Here is a 22,976-nt window from a genome sequence, read left to right on the forward strand (position 1 = left end):
ACTACTGCTGCTGTTGCTAAAATTGCCACAGTTCGATCTAGAATCCTTCCGCAAATCAGAAGCCGAAGAAAAGGACGTTAATTGGTCACGTGCCTACACGTGCCTTATCGCCCCAAAGGGGATTGAGTATTTTTCCTCCGATTCCTCCGTCCAGGAAATGCTTTCGATTTCGACCGCTTCGCCTTCATCAGACCTTCACCCCTGTTCTTTCTTTGCCCATCTCTTAAACACTGGTGAAGGGCTGCAGGACGGCTTGTCAGCAGATATCTTCCGCTAATAGGAAGCTCATTGTCATTTGTTGAATCTCTTTTGCGCATATTCGCATACTAATGATTTTGTTCTCATTGCATATTTTTTGCCTTCTTTTATAATTTCCCTCACTTCTTTGCATAACTTTTTAAATTTTATTTTAATTTATTCAGTTGCTTCAGCGATATCTTGTGAATCATGTTATCCCGAATTGCTCGTTCGAAAAATACCGCGTCTCATCTCCTCGTCTCTAATGGGCGTTGGGTATCTCCGTCTTTGGCCACTCTACGGTTTCGGTCCCATCTAAACCGGCCCAATTCTTTAGCCAACGCGTCTGCCAGTGTTTCTCACGACCATCTACGTCAGCCCTCTCTTCAATCGAGTCGATATCTCGCCACGGCAGCCGATCACTCCGCACTAGAACAAGGACTGTATCCTTCCTTCGAAAACCCCTCCTATTCGATTGGTCGCCAGTATGACCAGCCAGCAGGATTGGGCTCTCTCTTTCCGCCGACTCCGTCAGACTTTGATCCTTCATCCTTGATCATCATAGACGACCTTTTGCAGACCAAACCAAAAGTAGTCAAAAAGATGAAAGGTATCGGCGGTGACGACGGCGAGATGATGGCAAACCTGGATGTTTCCCTGAAGGTTGGCCGAATGGATCGAGCTGCCAGTCTTGTCACCCGTCTTGGAGAGTTTTATCCTATCGGTTCGCCTGAGTACCTAGCCATCCATAACCGCTATTTAGAGGCAATGGTGTCTCACATGATCGTGACAAGACAGCACAACATGATCTTGCCGTTGCAAAGATGGTTCGAAGTCGACATGGCTGCCGGTGGTGTTCAGCCGGATGCGACAACATACGCGATCATGATTCGGATGGCATTACGTATGTTCCATGGCGGTAAGCGAGAAAGGGCGGTTCGGAGATATTGGGAATTTGCGAAGACAGCGGGTATTGAGGAGGAGGTATTAGCCGTTCCAATTCTTTCGGAATTGGAGCTTGGCGAACTATCAGAGGTTAGTCTGGTTCATTTTTGCTCTAGGTCCCAGTAACATACCTTCGAGCAAAGCCGTCGGTGCTGACACATTATTACTCCAGATATGTTCCGACGACCTTCAACGAGTCGCGATTGGCAGTATACATCCAGACATAGACATGGCCGAGAAGCACCCTGACCCGATCTCAGACGAGGTACCGATGGTTAGGCCCGTTGAACAGAGGGGTCTTGGTCTTTCTTCTTTGCAAGATTCTCTCGCAATGTTTTCAACTGGTTCTAATGTGGCTTTCCCAACCGATGAAAAATACACGGAGGAGGAAAGGTTAGAGTTATATAATCAACACAGGCAGCGACAACTGGAGGCAGACTCGATACAGACTTCGCTTCAACGGTGGCGGCAAGAGTTTACTCGAATGCAAAAACAAGGTCTGGATATGACCGGGGGTGGGAGACGACTGGGTCCTATCATGAACCAGTGGCATACAGGGCTGGTATCCAAAATCAAAGAGGAAATTAAGCTCTCTGAGGAAGCAGAGGCCAATCCTACTAAAACTTTCCAACAAAAAGAGCGCTGTGAATACGGGGTTTATCTACGGAGTCTAGACCCAGAAAGATTAGCAGCGCTCACCATCCTCGCTGTTATATCCTCTTTCGGTCGCGGGGGAATGGAGAAAGGTATAAAGGTTTCAACAATAGTTACAGGCATTGGAAAGGACCTCCAAGACGAGCTACTAGCCGAGATGACTCTTAAAAGGCAAGGAACTGATGCCCGTCGCGTGAAGGCACTTACACAACTTCTCGCTGGTCGCAAGCAGAAGGAAGGTCGAGCAGCCTGGTTGAAAATTGTTGGTGATCTCGCGAGGGAAGACCCGACAACTATTTGGCCGCCTAAGGTGAAAGCTAGAATCGGGGCTGTCTTGATGAGTCTTCTTTTTGAGGTCGGAAAGGTCCCTGTTGCTGTGGAGCATCCAAACTCTACGAAAACGATCACCATGCAATCCGCGTTTCAGCATTCGTATCAAATTACTTGGGGAAAGAAGGCGGGATACTTCCATATGCATCCAGAGATTGTTCGGATTATCGCCAGGGAGCCCACCACCGATGTTTTAGGTCGTCAGTTACCCATGATTTGTAAACCAAGACCATGGAACAGTGCGAAGGACGGTGGATATTTCGTCTATCAAAACAGCATCGTACGCACAACGCCGGGCGAGACCCTACAGCCATCCTACATAAAGGCAGCGATCGAAGACAACGGGTTAGAACAGGTCCGCGAGGGATTGAATATTCTTGGAAGAACCGGGTGGCAGATCAATCGCGATGTTTTCGATGTCATGCTTGAGGCATGGAACTCTGGAGAGGCAATTGCCAACTTGGCGCCCTTGGAACCTGACCTTCCTCACCCACCGAAACCAGCTCCTGAAGAAGGCTACGAGGCGGAGAAGAAATGGGATAATATTATGCGCGATATCGAAAATAGGCGAGCCGGAATGCATTCCAACCGTTGTTTCCAAAATTTCCAACTAGAGGTCGCTCGTGCATTCAGAAACGAGACGTTCTATCTTCCTCACAACATGGATTTCCGCGGACGTGCCTACCCGCTTCCACCCTACCTTAATCAAATGGGTGCAGACAACGCTAGAGCACTCCTCCTCTTCAGCGAAGCTAAGCCGCTGGGCGCCAGTGGCATGAGATGGTTGAAGATTCAGATTGCAAATTTGTTTGGCTTTGACAAGGCTAGTCTCTCAGAACGTGAACAATGGACAACGGATCACTTGGACGATGTTTTAGACTCTGCAAACAATGGTCTGCATGGTAAACGGTGGTGGCTCGATGCAGAGGACCCATGGCAATGTTTGGCCGCCTGCTGTGAGCTGAGAAATGCTCTTCAGCACCCGGATCCTACTCAATATCCATCGCGCTTGCCGATTCATCAAGATGGCTCGTGCAATGGACTGCAGCACTACGCAGCGCTTGGTGGTGATAAGGTAGGCGCTCAGCAAGTGAACCTGGAGCCATCCGACCGCCCATCCGATGTATATACTGGTGTTGCCGAATTTGTCAAGGAAGCTGTGGCGCGTGAAGCTAAAGAGGGCAACCCTATGGCCAAGGTCCTCGACGGCAAAATCACTCGGAAGATTGTTAAGCAAACTGTCATGACGAACGTCTACGGTGTTACTTTTATGGGAGCTATGAAGCAAGTACGCAAGCAGCTCATTGACCATTATCCCGAACTATCGCAAGAGGAAACGAGGCATGGCTCGTTATACATTGCTCGGAAGATTTTCGAGGCCCTAGGCACAATGTTCAATGGAGCTCACGAAATTCAATACTGGCTTGGAGACTGCGCAAGTCGGATTACGCAATCTCTCTCCCCTGAACAAATTGAGGATATCGCAAAAGAAGCATTCAACCCTACGAAGGCCGAAGACTCGGCAAAGAGAGCAAATGACCCAACCAAGAAGTTCAGGTCCACCGTGATCTGGACCACTCCTCTCGGGTTGCCTGTTGTCCAGCCGTATCGCTCTCGGAAAGCTCGACGCGTCCGCACCACTCTACAAGACTTGAGCATTGTCGATAACGGCTCGGATGACGTTGTCTCCAAACGCAAGCAGCTCCAGGCATTCCCGCCTAACTTCATCCACTCCCTCGACGCTACACATATGATGCTGTCAGCTATTGCCTGCGACCGGGCTGGCCTTAGCTTCTCTGCGGTCCATGACTCATTCTGGACTCACGCATGCGATGTCGATTCGATGAACGATATTCTCCGAGAAGCCTTCGTTCGCATGCACTCCGACGATGTTGTTAAGAGGCTCGCAGCCGAGTTTGAAGTCCGTTACGGCAAGCACTTGTTCCTCGCAAAGGTCAACACCACGAGCAAGATTGGAAAGATTATCCGAAGTCGCCGCAAACAGAAAAAATCTTCCAAGGTGCAGGAACTTTTAGAGGAGTACAAGCGACAAAAGCTTTTGGGATCGGACGATCCAGAGTTGCAAGCACAGGGCCGCGCGATGGTCACGTTTGGTAGTTTGTTTGAGGAGATAGGTTGTACGGAAGATGATCTTGCTATTTCGAGCTCGCTTGGCGAGACCGTCGTCGGACATGTCCCGGAGAATATGGAGGCGGCAGAGCGAAAAGCTACGGGAATGGACACGGACACCTCGGACCCTGCCATTGAGAGTCTGATGACCGATTTCAACGACGTGCTTGGCCCGAAGACGGACTCCGGAGATGCCGCTGCTGAAGCTGATCAGGATCAGGATGATGAGGTTAGCGAGCCGAAGAAGAAGAAACGGCAACAAGGCACCTTCACTTGGCTCTGGCTCCCGTTACGCTTCCGTGAGGTACCTCAGAAAGGAGAGTGGGACATCACGCGCATCCGAGACAGCAAATATTTCTTTTCTTGAAGAACCGTACGTTGGTTGGTTGAGCGGGCCTACTGTGTCGGGCTTGGACGCATTGGGTTGGCGTTGGCTTCCTTTGGCGCAATCGACGCTTAAAAGTAAAATTAGAGGGACGGGATCGTCTTCTCGCTCTCACCTAGCGTTTGTCTTGTTTATGATTACTGATATCCCCATTTTGTTATTAAGTCCTTGCCAGATTTTGCGAAACTTCCTCGATCGCTCTGTCACGCTTATGTATTTTTATGTTACTTTTATTTCCCTTATGTGCGTTTCACGTGGATAGATCTGGCGTTGGATGCTCATGTACAGTACTAACTATACTACCTTTATGTTTGTTTATGTATTATCACAATGGATGTACATAATAATATATGGAAACTCGAATCCTTAGACCGGTGAGCATTTAGATACTTCAATCTGCCCGTAGTTAAACTTTGTGCCCTTGTTTTTTTCCGGGGTAATTTAGGCAAAATGTCGGACGTGGAAAATAAAAAAAAGCGACAAGCCGCCAAGACGCGTTCGAGGAACAGATGCAGGCACATTATCTGTTGTAATAGAGTGACAGCGTACAGCCCCCGTTTGGATAAGTAGCATTAGACAGGGTTCAACAGCCCAGTGGGGAAAATTTTTACTATCCCCTCCGTCGACTTCTGCTCCCTCTGTCCGGACGATCGGGGAATTTAATCTAACTACGCGCCTACTAAAGGACAAGTTTGGCTCTGTTGGATGGTAAAAGTCACACTAAGTGCCCAAGTCCCGCCTGTAATCGTTGGCAGACCTGGGCGTAAAAGATTATATTTATATTAGTAATAGTAGTAGTAGTAGTAGTAGTAGTAGTAGTAGTAGTAGTAGTAGTAGTAGAGTCATTAGTACTCTTTTTCTTTTCTTCCCCCGGTAGTTGATTCTGCTGACGAAGTGTGTATTTGATAATAATACAATATACCTGTCGAATACATAATAGATAGACCTGCATACATGAATTGATAAGAGGTAAGATAACCATATGGGCATACCGACCGCGAAAGAGCTCCACACAAATCATATATATAAAAAAAAAACAATATGGACAGATGTATTACATGCACCTGACATGGGTTGAATGCCCCAGGCAGGTAGTTGATGGCTTTATTGATGCCGGCACTTCCCCACGTTTCATCATAGTTTAAATCAATGAACGACTGTTATGTTATCCTTCCTCTTATGACAATGAGTTTGTCCAACACTTTCCACGGACCACAACAAAGATCAGGATCAACCACCGATCACAGACACTTTCTCCCCATAATCACTCACCTCCACCTTGACCTGACGATCCGGAACGCGACCCCGACTGGCTTCATCCGACAGGTACTTTTCCCTGCCTTTTTTTTTTAATTTTTTTTACCCTCTTCTTTTCTTTAATCTATGGTTTGTCTGCAGTTAATCAACGGCCGACTCCACCTTCTTTCCCCCCATCAATCACGCATCTCACTCCGGTGGTGTGCCTCTAAACGGATATTAAAACTGATCATCCTCATCACATCCTGGTTTATTCACACTAAATGATATTCTGGATCCCGGTGGAGTTGAGGAGAAATTTCTTGGCCTCGTCTACTGCCTTGTGGTCTGACCAACCACTCGTGACCTTTTAGTCTCCGTCTTAGGGGCCTTTAGTGCCTTTTCTTCCCCGGCTTTCTCGTGTCCATTGGGGTCCCTCATGTCCCTCGACTACCTATGAGTCGATGACCCCAGCTAGATTCCTCCTTTTTTGGTTCCCCAGGTCTTTGTTCTCGTTCTAAGTATTCAATCTCCCGACCCGATCACTTTAGTCGGCATTATGCTCTGACCCTGATCACTGAGCCGATTTTCTCTCCCCACTGACCCAGATCTTGTCTCTCGTTTTTCTTTGCCTCCCCTTTTCTTTTTCTTTTCTGTATTTCTTTCTTTCTTTTTTTTACCCCATCCCTCCTCCCCTTCCCTGTTGTCTAACTTGTGAGTTGTGCACTCTTCTCTCCAGGTTGTTTCCCTGGGGTGGCTTTTGTTGGATGTGACGGACTATATTTGCTGTAAACGACTAGCACCACTCTTCGTGGATTTTGGGGCCTTAACGGCCCTCGTCCGTGTTCTTTTCCTTCCATTTCCGTTCCCCACATCTGCCAATATTGTCCAACCCCGTTCTCTATATGTACCAATAGTCCAACCGGTCGCTTCTCTTCCCTGGTGAGAATGTCGATAACCTCGATTCAGCATTTCACCAGCTCCTTCTCTCCTTTTTCTTCAGCCACTCAGCCGGTCGGAATGGCACAGTCTCAGCCGGTCGGGCTGGATACGCTCGCCGAGGGCTCACAGTATGCGCTGGAGCAACTACAACTGTCGCGAGAAGCCAATGGGGCCAGTGCGGTGGACGGCAGCCCCCTCAGAAGCTCCATCTCCAAGCCCCAAGGCCAGCGTCTCTACCGCGACGATGCCGCGGCCCAACAAAACCCAACCGCCACAAGCGGTTTCAGGAGCCCGTCTCAACGGGATCAGCTGGCAGAAGCTCGCTCGACGATCCGCAAAAGTTCAACATCCGGTCCCGTCCGCCGCAGAATCAGTCGAGCATGTGATCAGTGTAATCAACTCCGGACGAAATGCGACGGGCAAAATCCATGCGCGCATTGCATTGGTAGTGTTTTGCTCTTTTTCCGTGTTGCGCAAAGGTCCAGATACTGACAGTAGCGAGACAGAATTTGGCCTGACCTGTGAATATGCTCGAGAACGCAAAAAACGCGGCAAAGCCTCCAAAAAGGATCTCGCCGCCGCCGCGGCCGTAGCTAACAATGGCACCGCACCGACGCCAAATGGTAATCCAGTCAACGACCCTGCATCTTCAAATAAACGGCACACTCCTTCGGACGGTCAATCATCGCAAGAGGTCGGCAGCAGGTACGATCCATCCTTCGATGCCGCCCGAAACCTGACGACCGCCGGACAGTCGCAAATAGGGCAGCAGTCTGAAATGCCAGAGATGGCGGGGATGCAGGGCTCCCAACACACCCCGCACTCTCAGCCACCCCTAGGCGGTGCGATCGATGCCATTCACCTGAATCACCTCAACGCCTTCAATGAATCCAACCGGCCGCAGATGTCTGTGCCAGATCTTCGTTCATTACAGATGCTACACCCGTCCGGCGCAAATCCCCGGTCTCCGTCGGCAGCCCTACCACCTCAAGGGTTGAACCCCGGCTATAACGATGGTGCTTACTCTCTGATGAGCGCACAGGAAACGAATCACCCTTCGATCAACCAATTCCGACTCGGTCACTCGGCCGAAAACCACCCGGCGCCTTTTCTAGGCCTATCGCCGCCGGCACAATCTCCGGGATGGTTATCGCTCCCTTCGCCATCCCCTGCCAATTTCGCTTCCTTTAGCATACCGCCATTCACTAGCACGTTGCGGTACCCAGTTCTGCAACCCGTCCTCCCTCATATCGCTTCAATCATTCCCCAGTCATTGGCCTGTGATCTCCTCGACGTCTATTTCACGAGCTTCTCCCCCTCCCACCTATCCCCTCAATCCCCGTACGTGGTTGGGTACATCTTCCGAAAGCAGTCGTTTCTCCATCCCGCAAAGCCAAGGGTTTGCAGCCCTGGCCTATTGGCAAGCATGCTTTGGGTTGCCGCTCAAACTAGCGAGGCGGCGTTCCTAACTTCTCCCCCGTCGGCTCGGGGCAGAGTTTGCCAAAAGCTTTTGGAACTCACAATTGGTCTACTCAGGCCGTTGATCCATGGGCCCGCTCCTGGGGAAACATCCCCTAACTACGCTGCTAATATGGTCATCAATGGCGTGGCTCTTGGTGGCTTTGGAGTCTCCATGGACCAACTTGGCGCGCAGAGTAGCGCAACAGGTGCCGTAGATGACGTCGCCACGTACGTTCACTTAGCGACCGTGATATCTGCCAGCGAGTATAAGGCAGCTAGCATGCGTTGGTGGACCGCGGCATGGTCCCTCGCTCGTGAGCTGAAACTGGGACGGGAATTACCGCCAAATGTCTCCCAGCCGAGGCAGGATGGGGAGCCTGAGGACGATACAGATGCCGACATGTCGAAACGTAACCTCCCTCCTCTAGTTACATCGGTAGGAAACGGCTCTGGTAGTACAGCTCTCAATGTTACCGAGGAGGAACGAGAAGAGCGCCGGCGCCTCTGGTGGTTATTATATGCGACAGACCGCCACTTAGCGCTCTGCTATAACCGTCCTCTGACATTGCTGGATAAGGAATGTGCTGGACTTCTTCAGCCGATGAACGATGACTTGTGGCAAGCTGGTGATTTTGCGGGTGCCACCTACCGACAGGTCGGCCCGCAAGTAGAGTGTACTGGGCACAGCATGTTCGGCTTCTTCTTGCCCTTAATGACAATATTGGGAGAGATTGTAGACCTCCAACAAGCCAAGGAACACCCCCGGTTCGGCCGCGTCTTCCGAAATAGTGCTGACTGGGACCACCAAGTGCTGGAGATCACCCGTCAACTAGATACATATGCTCAGAGCCTAAAGGAATTCGAAGCCCGCTACACCAGCAGTCTAGCTCTTGGCGCAACGGAGAATGATGCAACGATGGAAGGATCCCACCTGGATCATGTGAGCCCATCTGGCCATTCGACTAGCACGGCCGGATCGCGGGTGAACGAGTCTATTGTACACACGAAAATGGTAGTCGCCTACGGAACCCACATTATGCATGTCCTACACGTCCTGCTGGCAGGCAAGTGGGATCCTATCAGTCTGCTTGAGGATCACGATCTCTGGATTTCCTCGGAGTCGTTCATCGCGGCGATGAGCCATGCTGTCGGCGCGGCTGACGCTGCTGCTGACATATTGGAGTATGATCCGGACATCACATTTATGCCCTTCTTTTTTGGAATATATCTCTTGCAGGGCAGCTTTCTACTGCTCCTGGCAGCCGACAAGCTTCAAGGTGAAGCCAGTCCTAGCGTCGTCCGCGCGTGTGAGACGATTGTTCGTGCACACGAGGCTTGCGTCGTGACATTGAACACCGAGTATCAGGTGAGCTATACCTTTCGGCAGTTTTACATTGGTAGACATCTTACTAACATCATTCTTCTTCCTCAGAGGACGTTCCGCAAGGTCATGCGTTCGGCTCTAGCGCAGGTACGTGGACGCATGCCTGAGGACTTCGGCGAACAGCAGCAGCGCCGGCGGGAAGTGCTAGCTCTCTACCGCTGGACCGGTGATGGCAGCGGTCTTGCACTATGATGGATGCCGCCATCATATAAACTCTCAACCTATATCTCTGCCATTTGCATAGCTGGCAAAATCTGACGGTGTGATGCAATTTCATGACAGTAATTAATTGAAGATGTCTCAAGGGCCTTGGGGTTCTGGAGTTCTAGAGGCCCACTAGCATACGGTCTGGAATACCGCTATCTTTTTTTTCCCGTCGTCTATCGACTTGTCTATCTTTTGGCCCGTCCGCTTTTCGTCGCGTTCTTGGTTCCTCCGTGTTTAGCTCGGCGTGCATCTTATGTCGAGCTGGCCTTTTCGTCCGAGTGATGGGAGGGAATTTATTTAACATACTTACCATTTCAGTATATAATTTCACTTCCTAGTTCTCCATCAATCGTTGTTGATGGGACCTGTACACTATGGCCTGTTACATTGTTTATGCCACTGCACAGTATCTGAAGCAGTGTAGTTTAGTATATATACCCACATTTCAAAAGACCACCTGTGAATAATGCACACATACAGAACTTCTACTTTGAATCATTCCCAATGGCGTCCCTACATACAATATCCCTGCTTAGAATTTCAAAACTAAACTCCCTAGGCCCCAAACCTGAATCCTACCTGCCCCATGATGCAAAAGCGCCACTCCCCAACCAGACACCAACCTACCAATAACCTCACAAAGCCGAGTCAATATGGCACCTCACCATGGGCAAGCGGATACTTCTTGCGCAGCTTCTCCACAACCTGGCGACATTTGCCTTCGCCATTATACCCGTCACAATCTTTAGAGCTTACGGTGTTATAGCGAATATTTATGCGCAGAAGTCGGTGGCAAACGACCATGAGGCCCGTGTCGTGCGCCTCAGCCATTTCATAGGCGCTCCGCGCTTGGTCCATGTCGATCTTTGGTGGGCTTCCCGCATGATTGGAGATTACATTTGCCTTTCGTAATAATGCTCCGAGCAGCACAATCTTTGAAATGCCACGGATGTAGGCTTGAGGGAGTTGGGTTAGTGGCTTGGGAAGTATTAGGGTTGAGTAGGGTTGGACTTAACCACTGTGGGTTGGGGGTTCTGGTTTGGGGGGCATTTCTCGTTTCACTATCAGTGTGGATATGAATGGCGTGGGAAAATCACTGGAGAGGCAAAACAATCGAATCAAACTGCTTCAGATGATCAATTAGAACTATCTGAGGGGGTATGTGGGGCCCTTTCCATAGGCCAGCCTATACAAAGGTCCTCAAGGTCTTGTAGACATACTTTCACTGAACAACAATGCCAAATGCTGGAAAGGCTTGAATATTACGGAAGTATTCAACTAATGGTGCTCATGGCCAGCATAGGTTGCATTCTTGTAGATGCGCGTAGTGGGGCGATTAAGGGCTGGCTTTTCTTTGTGTCAGTTCATTCACTAATAATGTCTTCATATTTGGTTTTGTTCTTTTGAAAAACAAAGCTCAGTCCTGTTTTGATGACTGGTGAAGAGAGGTGAAACTATGTACTATACAGTACATCTATGATATATCAATTATCTGGCCTGAGGCATCCAACCGTCTTTGGTATTCAATTCGTATATGCAGAACATATATAAGTAGACATTTTAAGTTGGTGCCTGAATTGCATGACTAACAGTTGTTGCAACAAGAGGTGCTCCAATCATTAACAGTCCAATACATATGACGCCACAGCTGAGATAAGATAAGAAGTTTTTAATATTATTTAACTTATCGTTTGCCTCGGTTGTCTCCTATCTTCCTTTCAACAACCTTCAATACATTCAACGAGATGGATGACTACTACCCCGGACCTAGCGCTGAATTATGAATCGCCTAAGCGGGTCTTTTCGCCAAATATCTTCCCACCATTTCTCCCCCCGACCGTCCTTTACTCCTCTCGTCCCAAAACGGTCCATAGGCATCCCTCCAGCCTTTCTGCTAGACGAATATATCCCGCGTTACCAGCTTCTCAGTTCTATCGATGAAGCGAAGAAACGCTCCCGCGCATACGCGCATCTACAAGAATGCAACCTATGCCCCCGCCGCTGCGGAGTAAACCGGTATAGAGAAACCGGGATATGCCTAATCGGCGCAGAGACCGTCAAGGTCAACGTGATCGCACCGCATCGCGGCGAGGAACCATGCATTCAAGGATTTAACGGCAGCGGCTCGGTTTTCTTCTCCGGATGTAATTTGCGATGCGTGTTCTGCCAGAACCACGTACGTTCACATACTACTAATCTCACGTCCCCACTTCTCTCAAGCCAATGTGCTAACCGAGGCGTTCTTACTTTCTAGGATATCGCCCACCAACGCAATGGTTTCGACTTAACCCCCGAAGAACTAGCGGATTGGTTCATGAAACTCCAGCAAGTCGGACACTGCCACAATATCAACTTGGTCACACCGGAACATGTGGTGCCCCAGGTTGCGCTGGCCATTCTGACGGCGCGCGATATGGGTCTTAGAATCCCTATCATATATAATACGTCGTCGTTTGACTCTCTCGAGTCACTCGAGTTGTTGGATGGTCTGGTGGATATTTACCTGCCGGATTTTAAAGTCTGGAGAGACAGTACGTCGAAGCGGCTGCTCAAGGCTGAGGGGTATACTGAGACGGCTATGGAGAGCATCAAGGCCATGCATAAACAGGTCGGCGATTTGTGTTTTACGTCTGATGGAATTGCTAAGAAGGGGGTTCTGTTGCGACATTTGGTCATGCCCGGTAAGGAGGATGAGGGTCGAGAGATTATGCGCTGGCTGGCGGAGAACGTATCTAAGGATCTCTACGTGCATATTATGGAGCAGTATCACCCGGATGCGCATGTGGGGAAGAAGAAGAAGAAGAAGAAGGGCTCGACGGGGAATGCAAACGGAGAGGAGCAGGCTGAGGTGCGGTATGCGGAGATTAATCGCGCTGTTCGTGATGATGAGCTTGGCTCTGTCAGGGATGCGGCTGTTGCGGCTGGGCTTTGGAGGTTCTGCGAGGCGAATGAAGATAGCTCGATGTTTCACCTATGAACCTGGTCCAACAACAAGCCGAGGAGATCTTACCACGGAGGATCACGGGCAGAGACATCTGTCTATCTGCAGGGGTGTCTAGCCCTGAATGGTTCGTACTAGAGACGGCTCACACTGTCCACCCAATCAACTTGAGAAGTGGCTGAGGGACCTGACTTTGTACTTCTAGTGAAAAAAAAAAATATCACCAAAGGTACTCTCTGGGGTAAACTAGCGCCTACGAAGCTGGGTAATGTGCTGGTATTACTTAATGCAAGAGGTGGTTATACTACGCAGCTATATAATGGCTAATTTACCCGCTTTGCATTGACTATTGTGACTGAGTTCCTATATAGATAGGGCCATATTTCTACATAAGATGATAGAAAATACTTCTTACAGAATCACTTGCATCATAAGCATCCCATGAATGTCAAAAATCGAGCTAACAAACTAAATCCATCTCGTATGTACAAAAGCTGAAAAAGAGTCAAACATCGGAACCGAAATGACACCAAAGCGTGACCCACCGGGAGCCCAGCCTTCTCCGCCCGAGCTTAGCTTACCATTGAAATAAATCTAGACTACTGTTCCTCCTTAAACAAAGTCACAACCAACCTATACTTTGTCTCTCTTTCTTACTTTTCTTTAAAAAAAAGAAGAAGAAAGAAAGAAAAGTCATGCTACAACCCTAAACTCCTCATTTTCATTTTATTTGCCAGAAACCCCACCACCAACCATACCCATCAACGAAAATACAAAACCACCCTAAAGATGAAACCCATCATCGCCATCCCAGCCCTGGTCCTCCTCGTCCACCGCGCCTGGTCCCGCAAATCCCTCACCCCCCTCGGTCTCACAGCAGCAGCTCTAACAGCAACCGCCCACGCCCTCCACCCCTGGTCTACCCCCTTCGCCCTCCTCGCCGTCTTCTACTTCGGCGGCACAAAAGCAACAAAGGTATGCCCGCCAGGCCACCCTCCCTTTACGTTTCTCCCCCCCTCAACTTCAACAAACAAACGAATCCTAACAAGTCGTTCAACACCCAGGTCAAACATGACGTCAAAGCCCGTCTCACCCTCTCCGCCACCGGCTCCGAGGGCGGCGAGGGCCAACGAACCCATATACAAGTGCTGGCGAATAGCATCGTCGCGACTGTTCTTATCCTCGCGCACACATATATCCTAAATCAGAGCCCAGACAGTGTGAGCGCAAGCGCATGTTTCCAGAACGGGAAGAGCCCGGCCGATTTACTGGTCGTGGGGATTGTTGCGTATGTTTTTATTTCCTCTTCCCCCCCCCCCTTTCTCTTTAGTTTCATTTTGGGTTGAAGAAGGAAAGAAAAGAGAAGGGTATATATATAGGGCTTCTATCGAAGGCTGACGGTTAATGGGAAATAGGAACTACGCTGCCGTCGCCGCCGACACCTTCTCCTCAGAACTGGGTATCCTGTCGAAATCCAAGCCGAGGCTGATCACGTCGCCTACGTTCCGTGTTGTGCCGCCGGGGACGAACGGAGGCGTGACGGGGACGGGACTGGTAGCGGGGGTGTTTGGGGCGTTTACGGTTGCGGCGACGTCGGCTGTGCTTTTGCCGTTTTGTGAGGGGACTGGATTGGCTGAGCGGGTTTGGTGGACTGTTGCGTTTACCGGGTGGGGGGCATTGGGGAGTGTGGTGGACAGTGTTTTGGGGGGTTTACTACAGGCGAGCGTTGTTGATAAGCGGACGGGGAAGGTTGTCGAGGGGGAAGGGGGGAAGAAGGTGCTTGTGCATCCGCATTTGAGGGCTGGGGGGTCGACTGGGTTTTCGGGGGCAAAGGCTTCTGCTTCTGCTTCTGCTGCGGAGGGGGTGAAGCGGCAGGGTGAGGTTGGGACGGAGCATGAGAGTCGGGTGGTGGAGAGTGGACGGGATTTGCTGGATAATAATGCGGTTAATGTGTTGATGGCGTTTGTAATGAGTGTAGGGGCTATGGGGGTTGCGGGGTGGTTTTGGGATGTTTCGGTTTTTGATGTTGGGATTTTGAGGTGATTTTTTCTTTTTTGGGGTTCTATGATTGATGGGATTATGTTGATGCGATCAGATTGAATTGGTTATGGTACATTCATGAAGGTATATGATACATGGAGCAGGGAGGGTTTGGCGTCCCTAAGAAAGAAACCCACTGTGACAGCTGTCAATGGTGATAAAGAAGGTATTTTGCTCGGATACCCTCTGGAGTACTCGGGGAGGACCTTGCGATTTGTTCCAAAATCCGATCTGTCTTCTCAAGCACCGCCTTTTCAAGTTGCTGTCTTTCATAGGCCAAGAAACCCATCGTAATGTATTTACCCTTGATCCTCTTGCAGATTGAGTTCCATTTTTCTTCCGGGACAACGCACTCGTAGATCTGCTCGGGAAAAATATTAGTCGGGCGTGTGCGCGATGCTATGCCCGTAGGGTACATGGTGAACGTAAATTGACCCTGGGGTGGGCGGAAGCGGGAGTTCTGCAGCCATGCAGTATCCCAGTTCTGGTGTTTCCGTCTGATGGGTAGAACCCTACGGGGGGAACCACAGTATTGGGGAGGAAGTGATTTGGTGCCAATTTCAATCCATACCTTCGGGTCTTTGCTCCTCTCACCTGACTTTGGGCGTACGGTCACAAGAGCTTCCGTTTCACAAAGTTCATCATGGTGGCTGCGCTTTGAGGGCAACTTGCGATCGCTGGTGCCTAGCTGGAATCTATAAGCAGGATATCGTCTGTGATGCGGAGGGAGGAGAGAGAAGGGATATGTTGCACACAAAGCGCGCCGCCGAGTTTCCTTTTCAGCGTCCGGTTGAAGATACTCCAGGTACAGTGGAACCTCTTCCCCTTCAGGAAAGTCCTTATGCCACTGTTCTGTCTCGAGAAAAAGTTGATATGCCTTCGCCTCGTCACCTCTAAACCACTCAATGCGGCCGAGCCAAAACTTGCAATGGGCAATCAAGGGGTCCCGAAAGTTGCTTTGCGTCAATTGAAGAGTTCGTTGCATGGCTTGTGAGACATGAGATTCTGATTCGCGGTCTCGACCACAGTGGAGATGCCTTGAAGCGTGCAAGAGGGAGATCATGACCTCTGTCCTGCCTATTTGTTCCAGCATCCCGGCCAGGGTAGAGCTGTGCCTTTTCAGTAGACTCCGGACGAGCTTGTATGGGTAAAGGCTTGCATTTATGCTTCTCCTATGCCTTTGAGAGCCAGCATTTTGGCACTCTGGGTTAATTAGTAGCTCGGTGTAAGCCATAGCGGCTGAGATTCGCAGTGAGGATCCTTGATAAAGGTAAAGTTCTTTCTCACTGAGACCATAGCTTTTATAGTCAGGCTCAGGGGATGACGGCCCTCAGCTTGATTGCGAACTCTTTGCATAAAGTGTTAGTGTCTGGGAACATTCCGAGGAAATCGTCAGGAAGGGCCCATGTTGTTCAAAAAAGCTGTTCGCCGAGTCTGTAGAGTTTGTACGCCTTGCAGAATGGTCTGGGAAAGACGTGGCTTAGAAAGCTATAAAAAAGGTCCTCAAAGAGACATAGTAGTGGAGAACGAAAGAGCAGCCAATTAGGGTTTATTCCAGGATGCTCCGGCGGACATCAGTCAACAATGAGACGGCCTCGTTTTAACAAGGATATTGTACGCTATGTATGTACTCTTTATGCTTTCTTTCTTTTTTCCCTTTTCTTTGTTAGACCAACATGGTGGGGTCAACTTCCAAAGTGTGACATAGTCCGACGTTCCTGAGGGGTGGCTGAGGGGGACCTGTGACACGACATAAGGCCTTGGAGTGGCTGACATGGCTCTTACCTATGTAAGGTTGGGGTTATAGCGTCCTGCATCGTGAATATCAGGGATTGTCCTAATTCGGCCGTGAGATTGGAGATTGATTAGTCTGCATATGTGCGGCTGTCGCGCGACTTTCCCACTAGTGTTCGTGATTGGATATAAATCTCTCAGGGGGGGAGGCCACGACGCATGCGTAGACCATTGAGAAGATGTGAATGCTTCAGGGATTCTGAGGGAGTTATGGAGCGAAGTAGTATTCAATATGGAGATAGTAGAGAAAGACTACTAGTTACTATAGTAGTATTGTGGTCTAGGTGCAAGGGAAGGCTATTATCGGAGCAAACCAAGCCAAACCATACAAAAAGAGACCAAGTGGGGTGGAAACAAACGCTGCAAATAAAGAGCAAATAAAGCAAACAGGCAATGCAAACACAACGTCATCTCGCATGACTCCACCGTGTGGGAAAAGTTTCTCGTATGGTTGGATACTTAAGAGTATTCTTTCGAGTATGCCTGACCCGCATTGGTTGCAACAAGTCGGTCTTCCTTCCAATGAGTGGAGTGTGGGCCAGAATTCGTCGCCCTTACAGGATCAAACTATGCTATTGCCGTAGTGTGACGTGCATTATGCTTGCAAATCAAATCCGATCTGCTTTGATGTCAGAGCGTCTGTACCATCAAAACCTTCCTTCCCATGGCTTTTCAATCTGATACCCAAAATTAGATTAGTCCTTTATCCGCCGGGGTTTTGCAATAAAAACCAACATGGATTATTCAGTCAGGAACAGCTCACTCCGTGGGGCTGCGATGTTCAAGGGCTAGAGTTGTCCTCCCAGGTGGTATAAGGTTCCCTATCTCTTCCGCAACATTCCAAACAAACCTACTTCGGCATACGAGCTCGCACAATTCTTTCGATTTCTAATTTCTACCTGTTCTATTAATTTCTGCGTGTGTCATACCATCTGCAGGGGGATTGTCTGCACTCCTCATTTACCCCTCATTGATCTTCCCCCCGAGGCCATCTTTCTTTGCCTTGCCTGCCTTATAAACCCCCCCTGGTCTTCCTCCTATAATATTCTGTCGAGCTTGCCGTATTTTCTAGGCTTGACTTTATATTACCCTTTTCTCTTCCTTATTTATCTCTCTTGCAGATCCGGGGCTTCTGTGCCACCACATAAGAATGTCTCCATTGGCTCTCCCAACTAAAGCCGTTGACATTGTCAACATCCATCAGAATGACGTGGAGTTTTCCCTCGTAAATGAGATTCATAAGGGCATCAGCCCTCCGGCTGGCGTCAGGAAGTCAATGCCAACCATGCTTCTCTATGATGCTGAGGGTCTCAAGCTGTTTGAGCAAATCACCTATCTGGAAGAGTATTACTTGACCAATGCCGAGATTGAGGTGTTGAAGACAAACTCCAAGAGAATAGTTGAACGGATTCCCAACAATGCGCAGTTGCTTGAGTTAGGTAGTGGGTGCGTTCTGTCCTTCTGAATCAAGTCGTAACCGTCCAGGCTGCGTAGCGCATGTTTAACCCTCGTTTAGGAATCTTCGGAAGATTGAGATTCTGCTCCGGGAGTTTGAACGCGTAGGGAAACATGTGGATTACTATGCCCTGGACCTGTCTCTATCAGAACTGCAGCGCACGTTCTCCGAGGTCTCCATTGATGAGTTCACACACGTTGGCTTCCATGGTCTCCATGGCACCTACGACGACGCTATCACTTGGCTTAATAACCCCGAGAACCGAAAACAGCCTACGATGATCTTGTCTATGGGGTCTTCTTTAGGAAACTTCGACCGTCCTGGTGCAGCACGTTTTCTCTCGCAGTATTCTAGACTCCTGGGCCCTTCTGATATGATGATTATCGGCCTGGACGGCTGCAAAGACGCGGACAAGGTGTACAAAGCTTACAATGATTCGAAGGGTGTTACACGGCGGTTCTATGAGAACGGATTAGTGCACGCGAATGCCGTTCTTGGGTCCGAAGCCTTCAAGCCTGGTGAATGGGAAGTAGTTACGGGTTGGGATGCCGTGGAAGGACGACACTGGGCAGCCTATTCCCCAAAGAAGGATGTGACCATCAATGGGGTTCCTCTCCAAAAGGGAGAAGAGCTCATCTTCGAGGAAGCGTTCAAGCACGGACCTGAGGAGCGCGACCAACTGTGGCGTGATGCCCATTTAATCCAGACTGCGGAGGTAGGCGATGGTTCTGATTATCGTGAGTAGTAAACGGCTACCTCATTCTACCAGACATGTCTAACCGGGGGTTTCACATCAATCAGATCTTCACATGCTGACCTCGGCCGTCCTTAACTTCCCGACATCTCCCTCTCAATATGCGGCTCATCCTATACCCAGCTTTGAAGAATGGCAGACTTTGTGGAGAGCATGGGATATTGCTACCAAGGCCATGGTTCCTCGTGAAGAGCTTTTGGCAAAGCCAATCAAGTTACGGAATTCTTTGATCTTCTATCTGGGACATATCCCCACATTTTTGGGTCAGTCTATGTGGCTTGCAATTTCGGCACATAATCGGATTGCTAATTGGTAGACAGACATCCACTTGACTCGAGCCCTGCGGGAAAATCCAACAGAGCCGAAGTCCTACCAATGTATTTTCGAACGTGGAATTGACCCCGACGTAGATGACCCCGAGAAGTGCCACTCCCACAGCGAGATCCCAGACGAGTGGCCAGCTCTTGACGATATCCTAGATTACCAAGCACGGGTCAGAAGCAGGGTGCAATCTATTTATCAGAGAGGCGACCTTTCGGAAAACAGGATCCTGGGTGAGGCTTTCTGGATTGGGTTTGAGCACGAGGCGATGCACCTAGAGACGTTCCTGTACATGTTGATCCAGAGCGAGAAGATGCTTCCTCCACCCGCTTCAGAACGGCCAGATTTTGAGAAGATACACCATGAAGCTCGGAAAGACAAGAAACCAAACGAGTGGTTCTCTATCCCGGAGCAGACATTGACCATCGGCCTCGATGGTGCTGATGGCAATGACGTCCCTCCAGCAGCCTATGGGTGGGACAATGAGAAACCGGCGCGAACAGTGACCGTTCCGGCATTTGAAGCGCAGGGTAGGCCCATTACCAATGGCGAATATGCCAAGTATTTGCAAGCGAACCAGTCGCGCAAAATACCAGCATCATGGATCTTGACCCATTCAAATGAAGACTACGTGATACCTGTGGCAGTCAACGGGAGCAGTGTCGAAGCTATAATGGACTTCATGTCTAACTTTGCCGTTCGCACCGTTTTTGGACCAGTTCCGCTTGAACTTGCCCAGGATTGGCCTGTGATGGCGTCGTATGATGAATTATCTGGATACGCAGAATGGCTAGGCTTCAGACTCCCGACCTTTGAAGAAGCCAAGAGTATCTATCTACACTCTGCGGTACTAAAGGAGGGGAGCGGCGTAAAACATCATGAGGAATTGAATGGTCTCAGGTGAGCGCAACTATAGAATGACACCACTTTCTAAAGGTACTGTGACAGAACTGACTGTATTCAGTCCGAACGGTAACCCGAACGGCGTGAATGGGAATGGATACAACAAGATCAATCCTAGCAAGCCTCGCATGCCGGACCACCAGCCAGTACAATATCCTTCCCGGAGCTCCTTGCCAGTGTTCATTGATCTCGACGGTTGCAATGTCGGGTTCAAGCACTGGCACCCTACCCCAGTCATCCAGAACGGCGACCGACTAGCCGGTCAGGGTGAACTGGGAGGCGCTTGGGAGTGGACTAGCACCCCATTGACGCCACATGATGGCTTCAAGGCCATGGAAATCTACCCAGGATATACCTGTAAGTACCATCAGGATGGCGTGTATGCCGTAAATAAAGCCTATCAGGTACTAACTAATTCCAACAGCCGATTTCTTTGACGGCAAGCACAACGTCATCCTCGGTGGTTCTTGGGCTACTCATCCCCGAGTTGCTGGGCGTACTACATTGTAAGTCAACTGATATGAAGGCTTGGTGCTATTTAAGGCGCTAACATTACCTCCAGTGTCAATTGGTATCAGCACAACTACCCTTACACTTGGGCAGGAGCACGTTTGGTTCGTGATCTTTAGTGGGGATTAGTCTTGAGCATAACTTCATGCTTGTTATCTAGACATCACTCTCATCTGTGACGACATTATTCAATAACCTACTTGAGCTCTGTTGAGAGATTGTTAAAAATCAGCTCTTATTATATTTCATTAAGAGAGTAGTGCCGTACTCTATAGATTGCATGCCAGTAGATTACTCTTTAGGGCATAGTATAAGTGGGTGCCGCCACAGCGGGGAAGCTCCAGCCGATAACGTGACGAAGATGCCCCTCCTCCAACTTATCAAGCTACTCTTATATACCCAGATAAACGCTTCATTGCTCCGTTTAGGTCCAAGGATCATAAACGGAAAGCTTCAGTATGTCTCTCGAAACTATCACAACCATCTCCCCCTCCACCAATCGCCCAGTCCTCACCCGGACGGGCGTCTCCCCCGAGGAGCTGCAGCGGATCCCTAAGGTCGCGCAGGAAGCTTTCCGATCATTCTCCCAGTCGACCACTCTCAAACAGCGACAAGAAATCGTCGGCCGTGCGTTGGACATTCTCGAGAAAAAGGAAGATGAGCTCGCCCAAGAGCTGACCGAGCAAATGGGTCGTCCCATCGCTTATACCGGTGTCGAGGTGATGACAGCTATCAAGCGCAGCCGCTACCTAACCAAGATTAGCGATTCAGTGCTAGGTGATGAGGGGATTGTTCCTGGGGAAGAGGAGAAGGGTTTTAGACGCTATATCAAGCGGAGGCCAGTTGGTGTGGCGTTTATCATCTTCGCATGGAACGTATGTTGCCGCAACATTCTTGTTTTTTTTTAAGTTGCCCTCCAAAAAAAAACACATATACTAACTGATTACTAATTTGTGGAATAGTACCCTTACTTGATCCTCGTCAACAGTTTGATCCCTGCTATTCTGGCCGGAAATGCTGTCATCTTGAAACCGTCCCCGCAAACCCCGACGGTAGTGGAGCAGTTTGCCGCTGCCTTCGCCGAGGCCGGGTTGCCTCAGAACGTCATCCAATACTTCCACTGTGGATCCCCGACATTACTTGAAACCATTGTCCGATCACCTCTGGTCGATCATATCTGTTTCACAGGCTCGGTGGCTGGCGGCTTGGCCGTTCAAAAGGCCGCGTCAGACCGCATCGTCAACGTTGGGCTGGAGCTCGGAGGCAAGGATCCAGCATATGTCCGGGACGATGTGGATGCGGCGTGGGCCGCGGAGGAGGTTGTAGACGGAGCTATCTTTAACAGTGGGCAGAGTTGCTGCGCCATCGAGCGGGTCTACGTGCATAAGAATATACACGATACCTTCGTTGAGGAAGTCAAGAAGGTTCTGAGCAAGTATCGTGTTGGAGATCCGTCTGACAAGCGGACGCAGATCGGACCTGTTATTTCGAAGCGCGCAAAAGATACCATCCAGGCCCATATTGCCGATGCAATCAAGAAGGGTGCCAAGGATGAAACCCCTGCTAATGAGTCATTCGAGAACCCTCCTGCTGACGGTAACTACGTCAAGCCTACACTCCTGACGGGCGTGAACCATGACATGGTCGTCATGACGGAGGAGACTTTTGGTCCTGTGATTCCCGTGATGAAGGTTGACAGCGACGAGGAGGCTATCAAGCTCATGAACAGCAGCGAGTTTGGGCTGACTGCCAGTGTCTGGACCAAGGATGTGGCTAAGGCTGAGGAACTGATTGAACAGGTGGAGGCGGGAACTGTCTTCATTAACCGATCCGACTATCCCAGTCCGGTAAGTTTCAATATGGACCGAGATCCGAATTGCCATGGTGGGTTTAGATCGATGCTGACTGTTTGTTTCAGGATCTTGCATGGACCGGCTGGAAGAACTCGGGACGGGGTGTAACCCTGAGCCGATTCGGATTCGAGCAATTCGTCAAGCTTAAGAGCCATCACATCAAAGCTTATCCTAAATAGGTGTATAATCTCTTTTACTGCCATGAATTATGAAAATGTCAAAGTCCAATATGTAGTAGGATAGACAAGTGAATGATCCACAGCCTATTATGTTTGCTATTTACCATGAGCGGGGCCAAACTCCCTGGAGATATATGAGACATTTTAATGAGTGGCTCAGCTTTTCGAGCATTGAGGATCCATAAGCAAACGAGTTACAGGTGCCCTCACCATTGTTGGATATTCAACTGGGCTTACAAACGGATACCATGATACAGCCTACCCAGCCGTATCATATATATTCCCGCAGGCATAAATATAGCAAAGAACGCCAT

General features: G+C 49.6%; 5 protein-coding genes across 5 annotated transcripts; 4 read left to right on the forward strand and 1 right to left on the reverse strand.

The window, feature by feature from the left end:
• Positions 1-161: 161 nt before the first annotated feature.
• On the forward strand, positions 162-5,022 carry BDW43DRAFT_275039 (DNA-directed RNA polymerase). The gene is made up of 2 exons (XM_032041810.1): positions 162-1,272; positions 1,355-5,022. The coding sequence occupies exons 1-2, from the start codon at positions 448-450 to the stop codon at positions 4,661-4,663; spliced, it is 4,134 nt and encodes a 1,377-aa protein (XP_031900604.1). The 5' UTR covers positions 162-447; the 3' UTR covers positions 4,664-5,022.
• A 1,843-nt stretch (positions 5,023-6,865) lies between these two features.
• xlnR (putative C6 transcription factor) lies at positions 6,866-12,888 on the forward strand (the record flags this gene model as incomplete). Its single annotated transcript, XM_032044829.1, has 5 exons — positions 6,866-7,304; positions 7,366-9,686; positions 9,753-9,882; positions 11,786-12,087; positions 12,166-12,888. The coding sequence occupies 5 exons, from the start codon at positions 6,866-6,868 to the stop codon at positions 12,886-12,888; spliced, it is 3,915 nt and encodes a 1,304-aa protein (XP_031900605.1).
• Positions 12,889-13,641: 753 nt separating this feature from the next.
• Positions 13,642-14,895, forward strand: BDW43DRAFT_310779 (DUF92 domain-containing protein; the record flags this gene model as incomplete). The annotated part of the gene is made up of 3 exons (XM_032047029.1): positions 13,642-13,827; positions 13,917-14,140; positions 14,268-14,895. The coding sequence occupies 3 exons, from the start codon at positions 13,642-13,644 to the stop codon at positions 14,893-14,895; spliced, it is 1,038 nt and encodes a 345-aa protein (XP_031900606.1).
• BDW43DRAFT_77874 (uncharacterized protein) lies at positions 14,895-16,485 on the reverse strand. Its single transcript, XM_032050506.1, has one exon. It carries the CDS (start codon positions 16,124-16,126, stop codon positions 15,041-15,043), a length of 1,086 nt encoding a protein of 361 aa, XP_031900607.1. The 5' UTR covers positions 16,127-16,485; the 3' UTR covers positions 14,895-15,040.
• Positions 16,486-17,836: 1,351 nt separating this feature from the next.
• On the forward strand, positions 17,837-22,662 carry BDW43DRAFT_300024 (DUF323 domain protein; the record flags this gene model as incomplete). The annotated part of the gene is made up of 9 exons (XM_032044830.1): positions 17,837-18,132; positions 18,203-18,879; positions 18,944-19,159; positions 19,217-20,117; positions 20,182-20,477; positions 20,545-20,626; positions 21,082-21,505; positions 21,593-22,477; positions 22,549-22,662. 9 exons carry the CDS (start codon positions 17,837-17,839, stop codon positions 22,660-22,662), a joined length of 3,891 nt encoding a protein of 1,296 aa, XP_031900608.1.
• Positions 22,663-22,976: the final 314 nt, after the last annotated feature.

This window comes from Aspergillus alliaceus (genome assembly GCF_009176365.1).
Source record: "Aspergillus alliaceus strain CBS 536.65 unplaced genomic scaffold BDW43scaffold_20, whole genome shotgun sequence".
Lineage (NCBI taxonomy): Eukaryota > Fungi > Ascomycota > Eurotiomycetes > Eurotiales > Aspergillaceae > Aspergillus > Aspergillus alliaceus.